General features: G+C 52.2%; 1 protein-coding gene across 4 annotated transcripts in view; it reads left to right on the top strand.

Moving 5' to 3' along the window:
* Positions 1-10,431, top strand: part of Cacna1a (calcium voltage-gated channel subunit alpha1 A) — a 227,284-nt gene that overhangs the window by 136,198 nt on the left and 80,655 nt on the right. For all 4 annotated transcript variants that reach the window (XM_028755489.1, XM_028755490.1, XM_028755488.1 and 1 more), the window contains 4 exons: positions 1,889-2,006; positions 2,134-2,201; positions 5,306-5,412; positions 7,299-7,973. In XM_028755489.1, the coding sequence (XP_028611322.1) occupies positions 1,889-2,006; positions 2,134-2,201; positions 5,306-5,412; positions 7,299-7,973 (968 nt within the window). The remainder of the gene's footprint in view (positions 1-1,888; positions 2,007-2,133; positions 2,202-5,305; positions 5,413-7,298; positions 7,974-10,431) is intronic.

Genomic DNA, 10,431 nt, shown 5'->3' with positions numbered 1-10,431 from the left:
AGATAGATAGATAGATAGATAGATAGATAGATAGATAGATAGATAGATAGATGGACCAATGAGAGGTCTCAGTAGGCAAAGGTGATTATTCCCAAGCCTGACAAGTTGAGTCCTATCTCTAGTGCTCGTAGTGGAAGGAGAGAACTGACTCCTATATATTGTCTTCTGATTTTCACACTAGCTCTATGGCATGTGTACGTGTGTGTGTGTGTGTGTGTGTGTGTGTGTGTGTGTGTGTGTGTAAGCATGTACTACTGCTCAAAGAGCCAGAGTTCAGCCCCCAGCACCCATGTCAGTGGCTCGCAAACATCCGTACTTCCAGCTCCAAGGCATCTCACTCCCTCTTCTTGCCTCTGAGGACACCCACAGCCTCATGCACAAACCCACAGAGACTCACACACATACACAGAACAAAAAATAAAACGTCTCTTTTAAAAAAGAGAGAGAAAAGTTCTTTGTAAAGGACATTAGGTGATTATCCAGGGCGGGAGCCTAGGGACAGCCCAAAGTGCTGACACAGCGCACAGGGCCCCCAGGGTCCGCACCACAAACAGCCGGAAGTGCCACACCAATCTGTAAAATGAGACGGACTCTACACTCCCTCTCCTGCCTCTAAGCAGCCACTGCATCCTCTACACCAACTTCTCGGTCTCTCTGAATGAGCCTGTGGTGCTTCTCTTTCTGTGCTGACCTTACGTAAACTCACACCCTCAGTTCGTTTAAGCGTTTGGGTGTGTGCTCTTCAGAGCACGGTGGCACATGCCTGTCACAAGAGTACAGGAGGATCAGTATTCAAGGTCATCCTTAGTTAATCAGGGAGTTTGAGGGCAACCAGCTACATGAAAAGCTGCCTTAGGCCACACATACACACTCAAGTGAACAAAAAGCCTCATATCCCCTCAGTATTCTCCATGGTCATCATGGAGGAACTGCCTTTGTGCACTGCCATGGGTGAACTAAACACCTTAGCTCCCTCGCCTCAGAAGACTGAACCCCAGCTATTCACAGTGGAATCTTGCTCAATAATTTATCCCCTCTTGTTTCTGTCTCTGTCTCTGTCTCTGTCTCTGTCTCTCTCTCTCTCTCTCTCTGTGTGTGTGTGTGTGTGTGTGTGTGTGTGTGAGAGAGAGAGAGAGAGAGAGAGAGAGAGGGAGGGAGAGAGGGAGGGAGAGAGGGAGAGAAAGAGAGAGAATGTCTCATATAGCCCAGGCTAGCCTCATGCTAGCTGTATAGCTAAGGTTGTCCTTCAATTCATCCTCACGCCCATCTCCCCAGTGCTGGTATGACAGGCTTCTGCCACCATGCCTGGTGTATGTGGTCCTGGGGATAGAACCCCTGGCTTTGTACATGTTAGACAAGTGCTCTACACTTGCTGCGTCTACTAAGCTACATCCCCAGACCTCTGTCCTCCTCCTCCTCCAGGCAGGTAACAGGTTTCACCCTCGTGACCCCATGTCACCCCAGTTACTTCTCACAGGTCCCATAACCATTGGCAAATGATGAGCTAGGCAAGGATTCTGCCACCGAGCTCCATCCCCAAGATCCTTGCTTTTTAAAATTGTTTGTTGTTAGAGACAGCTAAACTTGCTAAACTTCCAAATGCCAACTTACTCGGAGCTGAGCTTCTGCCTTGGAGCATGACAGGGACCCATTCAGCCTAGAGAGAACACTTGTGTCACTTCAGAGAAGAAGGGATAACAGCAAGCCATGAGACACCCAATTCCCCTATTTCCCACAGCCCCAGCCACAGGCACAGAGATGAGAGTTCACAAGGGGTTGCTGAAGACCTGGGCTGGGGTTGGACTGACAGTCATGGCAGCCAAAGCCATGGATCCAATGAGCTGGTGGCTGAGAGGGGCTTGGCTGTGTGTTTGTCCCTGTCTTTCAGATCCTGACTGGCGAGGATTGGAATGAGGTCATGTACGATGGGATCAAGTCTCAGGGGGGCGTGCAGGGCGGCATGGTGTTCTCCATCTACTTCATCGTCCTCACCCTCTTCGGCAACTGTATCCTTCACAAGGACCAGGGACAGACTGGGTGTGGGTGGAGCAGGCGGGACCCAAATGCCCAGGCTCCACCAGCTCCATCAGGCCGTGTGCCTCCATCAGCTGCTTTCCCTGACTCGGCATACAGACACCCTGCTGAACGTGTTCTTGGCTATCGCAGTGGACAACCTGGCCAATGCCCAGGAGCTCACCAAGGTGGAGGGCACAGTAACCACCTGCTCATGGCAGATCATGACAGCAGGGTTTGGAGGGATGTGGGGGCTGGGTCAGGGCTCTTGCTGGGTATGGGAGCACTGGACATCTCTCATGGAGCCTTGCCATCCCTGATCAAGACAGTTTGCAGCCCAGAAGGGGAAGGGAACAGTAAGGTGGCTACTGTGGACAAATATTCAGCTGCATCCAAAGGCTTGAGGAATAAGGAGTTCCAGGATAATGGGTACTGCTACAGCCAAAGGACAGGGCAAGGAGTGACTTCATAGGGCCTCTGGCAGAGCTGGAGCAAGCATCGCTCAGACACAGTGACCAGGAATGCCCCCTTACAGTAAGGAACTGCTGTGCTTCAGGTGCCAGGCTCTATTCTAGTGTCCTTTTGGAGAAGGGGGAACTGAGGGTCAGAAAGGTAAAATCCATTGTCACAGATGGTATGGCAGCTCCAGCCACTACTTAAAGCATCATGGAGCCAGCGTGGTGGTCCATGACTGAGCTCAGAGCTGAGGTAGGGGGCTGCAAGTTTAAGACCTGTGCTACATAGCAAGAACCTGTCCCTCATACACACACACACACACACACACACATATATAATATATAAATATATATATATATGTATATATGTATACATATTATATATATTTATATATTATATATATTCTCACTCCACATGTGGGGAAACTGAGGCCAGGGAGGGTAGATGCATGTGCCATACACCAGGAACTGCAAGAGCAAAGATGGAGCCCTACAAAAGGCAGAGGAGAAGAGATGAGACAGGGACTCAAGAGGAAAAGCCACTGGATGAGATGAAGCCCAGGTTGCACTCCTACTCAGTGACACTGAATTATCTGGGGACAAACTGGCATCATGCCCCTCAAGGCAGCCTCCAGCATCCTAAGTGTCCTCAGCTCTGTGTTGGTCAGGCTTGGGGGAGGTAACCCTGCTTCCGGCAAAGCAGCTCACGCCCCCTGGTGGCGATAATCAGTGAACAGAGCAGCCAGGTTATGCACCCTGCAAAGAAAACTGGACAAGGTGGTGATGAGTGAGACAGTGAAGGCCGTGTGCCCAGAGGTGGGCGCATCTGCCTGGGAGGAGAAAACAAAAAGAAACTGCACTTCCTACAATCTTCAGGTGTCAGGGGCAGGGACCATCTTCCTTGCAGCCATGGCTGGCTCTGCAGAATTAATACACAGTGCTTGCAGGCAGTCTTCCTCCCAGCCCTGGAGCCCCCTCCCCATGTCCAGCCTCAGCTTCACAGTGTCACCCCCAGGGCCTCAGAACCCAAGATGACAAGGCTACAGGGTGGGGCTGCCAACCTTCCATCTGTTGGCCCTGGCAGGAGGGAGGGAGAATTTCCCAGCCCCACCCCCGGCAGGGAAAAGCGGAAGTCTCCCACCCCAGGCACAAAGCCAAGAGTTCAGCCACCATGAAGCTGGCTGGCATGTGTCACCACAGGCCGATCCAGCCATGAGCTCATCCAAGATAGAAAAGGCTGGCACAGGAGGACAGGCCAGCTACACTCCACAGTGAAGGCGGCCATCCTCCTGAGCGCCACTTTACAGACCCCATGCCTCTTCTCGTAATCAGGGATTGAGTATCTACGGTGAGCACAGCCCTGGCCTTGAAGCCAGGAGATCGACATGAACAAGACAGACACCAGTCCCTGCCCTGGTGGAACAGGGATTCAGGTTGTAGAGGCACGCCAGAAGTCAGATGCATTTTTAAAACCACTGTTTGTTAGACGGTGCTGAAGAGGATAGTGCAGTGGGAGGAGTCAGGGAGTCCTGGCAGCTTGGTCATGAAGAAGGGACACAGACAAGTTGACAGACTTACTGAAGGTCACACAGCAATAAGTGGTTACGGCTGGGATTTTACCCTGGCTGAATCTGAAACTTGTGGCTTTCTCCACTGCACATGAGATGATCAAACCTGAGTGTACTTCACACCCATGCAGCAGCCTGCTGAAAATGCAGATTCCGAAGGCAGTGCTGGGTCTGAAAATCCAGATTCCGAAGGCAGTGCTGGGTCTCCAGGTGCAGCCAGGGGCCTGGAAACCTGTGTTTTCAGTGTTGCTGAGGCCAGTGTTCCAACGACCTGGTTCTAAAAAATGCTTAGACACAGTGCCTGTCGACAGGGAGCCCTGTCTCCTTGTCACTGACAGGGGTTAGGGTGCAGGTTACTTCTGCTCCAGGGGAGCTCAGAAATTGGGAGCAGTTACCCTGCAAGCGCCTCCCCCATGCTCCTCCTCTTATTGGTGGGTTTGTTTTTTTCTGCTTCCTCCTTGTTTTTTTCTTCGTCTTTCAATGGATGGGTTTTTCTTTTCTTTTTTAAAGACAGAGTCTCACTTTGTAGTCCTAGCTGGCCTGGAACTCACTATGTAGACCAGGCTAGCCTCAAACTCACAGAAAACTGCCTGCCTCTGCATCCTGAATGTTAGGATCAAAGCCGTTCACCGTCTGCACCGCCACCCTGGGCAACTGAGGGCTTTTCTGTAACATAACTAAACAATTTCAAGTCCTGAACCATCTAGGCCATGAATTGAAGCCATAAGCCCACCCCTGTCTCCCCATCTTCCCACAGCTGGGGCCTGAGGATAGATCTTATAGACTCCAGACTGCCTTTTCTGGGTTGTTGACAGTTGTAGTATCTATGGCTTTGCCACCGGGGCTACCCATGTCTAAGGGAGCTGATTCTGAGCACTGAAACAACGTGAAATGCACAGAACAGCTGCAGACACGGGAGCAGGGGTGCAGCTCAGTGACCGAGCTCTGCTCTAGCTAGCACAAAAGTTGGGGGCAGAGGTGGGGGAGCCCGACATGCTTGTATGTACCTGTTATTCTAGCACTGGAGAGGCTGGGCTGAGACCATCTCAAGTTCCAAACCAGCTTGGGCTGTAAAGGTTAGTGAGCTAGCGGGGCCAACCTGGACACACAGGAATGGCAGCCTAACTGGGGACCGTGGTTCCAGTTGGTGAAGGCCCAGGCTGAACTTACTTCTCAGTACTTCCCGTTTGCCCCGGCTAGCAGCGAGGTGGGAAGCGCCCCTCCCCAGGCCACCTGTTCTTGTGAACAAGAATCCCACCTGCCTTCTAGGATGAACAAGAAGAGGAAGAGGCAGCCAACCAGAAACTGGCTCTACAGAAAGCCAAGGAGGTAGCAGAAGTGAGTCCCCTGTCTGCGGCCAACATGTCCATAGCTGTGTAAGTATCCCCAAGCCTCAGGTGCCACCCAGGCAAGGATGTGGGGAGAGTTAGGGTAGCCCCTAACTGCAGAGCCTGGGAGAGGTAGGCACCTTTGTTCTCTTGCTTCCTTTTGTTCAGTGAGTGTTTAATGAACACCCACTATGCACTGGTCCTATTGTAACTGCTGGGAAGGCAGCATCTATGTGGGGAGGAGCACGTTCGTGTAGCTGCTCAAGTCAGAGAAATATTAATAAGCAGACAGGAAACTGAATTATACCCTGTGGAGCCTCCAGGAAGCAGCTGGGGAGGGGCAGGGAGGTGAGGCGTGGGCAGACTGAGCCACGCTTCGCTTCAACCCCACAGCTGTGACTTTACACCCAAGTGTGCTGGCACACGCCTCACTCTGGAGACACAGACGGGCAGATCTGTGTGAGCTCCAGAACAGCCAGGTCCAGACGAGGCATAGTGAGATGCTGTCTCCAGAAAACAAACTTGTTAGGAAAGGCCTCACCTAAAACTTGAAGGAATGAGAGAGGAGGCAAGGCTCTGAGGCAGGGGAGTTTCAGGAAGAGGAAAGAGACTAGTATGGCTGAGAAAGAGTGTGTGAGGAGACAGACTTGGAGGAAAATGTAAGGAAGCGGAACAGAATAGGCAAGGCTAGACCACAGGGAAAACTTGGGGTTTGGCTCCAAGAGTTGTTCCCCCCAATTAAGTTATTGCCAGAGAGAGTTCTTGAGCAGTGGAGTGTCAAGACCAGGCTAGATGCCCTCTGGTTATTCTTGAGGTAATAGAATGTAGCAGGGTGGGGATCTCATATGTGCTTGAAGGTCGGGCTCAAGAACCTGGGCTGGCCCAGGCAAAAGAGATGAGGACTGGGCAGGGTCATGGGTGCAGCAGGATTCAAGACAGGTTCTAACGGAAGAGCAGACATTTCACTGGTGATTCAGAAGCAGTGAGTTGGAATGTGTCTTCATTAAAGGGGGGGCTCAGAAACACCCACGTTCAGAGCCACGCCTCTGCTGATGGCCAGGGGGAGTGGCTATCGCAGGGCGGGCTTCCCACTGGACCAGTACTACCCAAAAGGCATGCACAGCTAACTGCTTCCCTCCAAGACTGCCCATGGCTCGCATCTGCACACGCCAACTGCTCACAGCCCAGAAGAAAAGGATCAGACATAGCTTCACGTGCTGCCATTTAAACTATGTGTTTGTTCATTTGTTTATTTGTTCGTTCTTTCATTCTGGCACTGGGGATGGAACCCAGGGATTCAACCTGTGGTAGGCAGGCAAGGCCTCCATCACTGAACCGCACACGCAGTCCCTGACCGGTAGAATCTAGGCAGGAGCGTTGCTGCTGAGACAACGGGAGCCTGTAGTGAGGCAGGATATTTTAATGAAAACCCAAACTGCTCAGCTCAAGGTGCTGGAGACTCATAGAGAAGGAAGGAAGGATGCGAAGGGCCCAATAGCCCCTTGAGAGGCAGGTTCTTCATAGCCTAAGTTCTTCCAAGTAGACCCTGACTCCTAAAGTTCCTTCCACATGGCATAAGCCGTTGTGTCTATAATCCACACCTGTCTTCATAGTAGTGGGGAAACTGAGTTGTGAAACTGACCTACTCAGCAATCCAAAAGAAAGGGCCGGAAAGCTAGCTCCGTGGGTAAAGACTCTTGACACCAAGCCCGACAATCTAAATTCAGGCTCTTACATAGTGGAAGAAGAGAACCGATTGCAGATAGTTGCCCTCTGTGGCCACACTTCGGTGGCCACATGCAAACACATACATCAATGTTATAAAAGTTGAAAGAATCCACTGGAGGGGGGGGGGGATCGCAACCCTTGTTATCCGACCACCTTCACACTCAACTGCATGGCACGGCAACCAGCCTCCCCTGCTTGCCTTGCAGGAAGGAGCAGCAGAAGAACCAGAAGCCTGCCAAGTCGGTGTGGGAGCAGCGCACCAGCGAGATGCGCAAGCAGAACCTGCTGGCCAGCCGCGAGGCGCTGTACGGGGACGCGGCTGAGCGCTGGCCCACAGCCTACGCGCGCCCGCTGCGGTCCGACGTGAAGACGCACTTGGACCGGCCGCTCGTGGTGGACCCGCAGGAGAACCGGAACAACAACACCAACAAGAGCCGTGCGCCAGAAGCACTGCGCCCGACCGCGCGGCCCCGCGAGAGCGCGCGCGACCCCGACGCACGGCGCGCCTGGCCCGGCAGCCCCGAGCGCGCCCCTGGACGAGAGGGCCCATACGGCCGCGAGAGCGAGCCGCAGCAGCGCGAGCACGCGCCGCCCCGCGAGCACGCACCCTGGGACGCGGACGCCGAGCGCGCCAAGGCCGGGGACGCGCCCCGCCGCCACACGCACCGGCCTGTGGCCGAGGGCGAGCCTCGCCGCCACCGCGCGCGTCGCCGGCCCGGGGACGAACCCGACGACAGGCCGGAGCGCAGGCCTCGTCCCCGCGACGCCACTAGGCCGGCCCGCGCTGCAGACGGCGAAGGCGATGATGGGGAACGCAAGCGGCGACACCGACACGGGCCGCCCGCCCACGATGACAGGGAGCGCAGACACAGGCGCAGAAAGTGAGTGGGCTCTGGGAGGGAACTGGGTGCCCAGGTGGACCTCCAACTCACTCCGGACAGAGTTCTCGGTAGCTAGGGTGACAGTCACCAGACCAAGCATACCGGAAGTCATGGGGATGTACCCAGTAGCCATAGTCCTCGTTAGCAGATGGGGAAACAGATGCAATTCAGTGCTGGGATGGCTGTAGGACCTCATTTTCTAAACAGTCTACAGCAGAGCTACGCCCCTCACTGGGGGATTCTAGGCAAGCCGCTACAGTACATGCAGTACATACATACCACGGAACTACATCCCATCTCAACATTACATACTTAAAAAGTCTGGGCTATAGGACTATCGAATTGTGCGTCTTACACGTGCGCTTGGGAAAGCCTGTAGTCACCGAATTGGTATAACTTTTCATTGCTTGCTGCTTATTCTTGAGCCAATGTACTCCTCAGCCTTGGTGTTCCCACCTGTGTATTGGACTCCCCAAAATGGCAGAACCGTTGCTACAGGTAAACAAGTGTACACCTCCAAGGCTCGAATGGGCGAGTCACATAAAGCACTCGGGACTCAGCATCAGCAGCTGCCGTTTAGCCAGTCCTTTGCCTTCTTGATAGTGTCCCTGTGGACATCTGAAAAGCCACTCTGGCCTGAGGCATCTTCTGTGACAGCACTCTACCAGTAGTTTTCTCTTATCCTTCTCATAACATTTTGCAGTGCTTCATGGAAGACCCTGGAGTGACTCCACAGAGAGGCTCAGGGACTTCTGTGTTGATAGAGATATTTGTCTACCTGTTATAAAAGACTGTTCTCAAGCCAAGTGTGGTGTCACTCCTATGATCCTAGTGTTTGGGAGGTTTGGACAGGAGTATCTGGACTTCAGGGCCACTCTTGGCTACAGAGCGAGTTTGAGACCATCCTGGCCTACAATGAGAACCTGCCTCAAAATAATAATAATTTATTATTATTTAATGTCCTCTTGATACACCTTTGCATTGTTAGGAGAGTATCAGACTGGTTTTTTTTTTTCAGTACATACAAACTCTGACCCAGGCCTATGGGAAGGGAGGATTTATCCAACCTGCAGGAGTCAGCTTTCTCCTTCCCTGTGTGGGTTCTGAGGTGCCAAGCATCTTACCAGCCTAGGCAGCACAGCTTGTGACCGGGCAGGACTCTGTTCTGTTCCTAACAAGAACAGATCAGTGCAGGTTCCAGGACCACACAGTGAGTAGTGAGATTCTCAACCAAATGAGAGCTTACCCAAGGGTCTGGTCGTATCAGCTGTATTTTAACCCAGGCTGTGAAATCCAACCAGTAACTACAGGCAATGGGAGCCCTACAGAGTGGTTGACTTCATCTGTTTCCATTGCTATAACCAAATACCTGAAGTCATGTTACTTATAGAGAGTGGAAGTCTCTCCAGATCCTTGTTCTGGAGACCGCAGAGTCGAACACACCAGCACAATGTCAGACACTCTGAGGGTGACCCAGAACTGTCATGCCAGCTACAGTCTCTTCTTCCTCTTATAATGCCACCATGGGGACCCTGCCCTGGTGCTCTTATCTAGCTACAACTACCTCCCAAATCTCCGAAAAACACCATCAGACAAATTTAGGGATTAACATTCTGAGTACTTGAGTTTGGGTAGATGAGGCAAACATTAAAACCAGAGCAGAGACACTGAGAAATATGACCAAGATGTGTCAGACCTACAGGAAGAACAACTAGAGAAAAGGGGAGTTTCAGGCAGGGGCTGCATATGCTAAGGTCCTGGGGTCAACCAAGAGACAGCTTGCAAGACAGTGAGGAGAGGATCAGTGATGGGCTAGTAGGACCCTGAGTCCCTTAAGAGGATAAGGAGCAACTGACAGTGTGGGGCGGAATAGTGTCCTTGTGTCCCTGTGTCCTTGTGTTGTGTCTGTTGCTGTATTGAGGAGGCAGAACGATGCGGTCATCCCTAACAGTGCTCCAGGAGGTGGGCTTTCTGTTGTTCTCAGATAGAATCTCATAAGGCCAAGGCCAGCCTTGAACTCCTGGTCCTCCTGCTTCTACCTCCCAAGTGCTGCAATTACAGAAGAGCACTTACCACATCTAGTTTTATTTGGTGCTGGGATGGAATGCAGACTTTATTCACACTAAGGGAAGTACTCTTATCAGCTATACCACACCCCCGTCCTCCAGGAGGAGTTTTTCAAAGTCTCTAAATGTTGAATGTCAGTCATACCATGAGCAGAACCTGGTGCTGAAATGCAGGGACTCTGAATACTCCTGCCTATCACTGCCTGGCTGTGTGACTTTTAGAATGTCCTTATTTATTTATCGGCAAGTAGGGTGAACAGTAGACTAAAATGTACAGGTTTGAATGAATAACTACATATAAACTGTGCTGAGTGACGCTGAGCCAGCAGCAAGTACTCAGTAAATGTCAGCACGGGTGGAATGAGTAGCAGTCCTAAGTTCAGCCGTCCTTG

This window comes from Grammomys surdaster, unplaced genomic scaffold, assembly GCF_004785775.1.
Source record: "Grammomys surdaster isolate TR1022 unplaced genomic scaffold, NIH_TR_1.0 126063, whole genome shotgun sequence".
Lineage (NCBI taxonomy): Eukaryota > Metazoa > Chordata > Mammalia > Rodentia > Muridae > Grammomys > Grammomys surdaster.
This window is presented reverse-complemented; position numbering and strand designations above follow the sequence as displayed.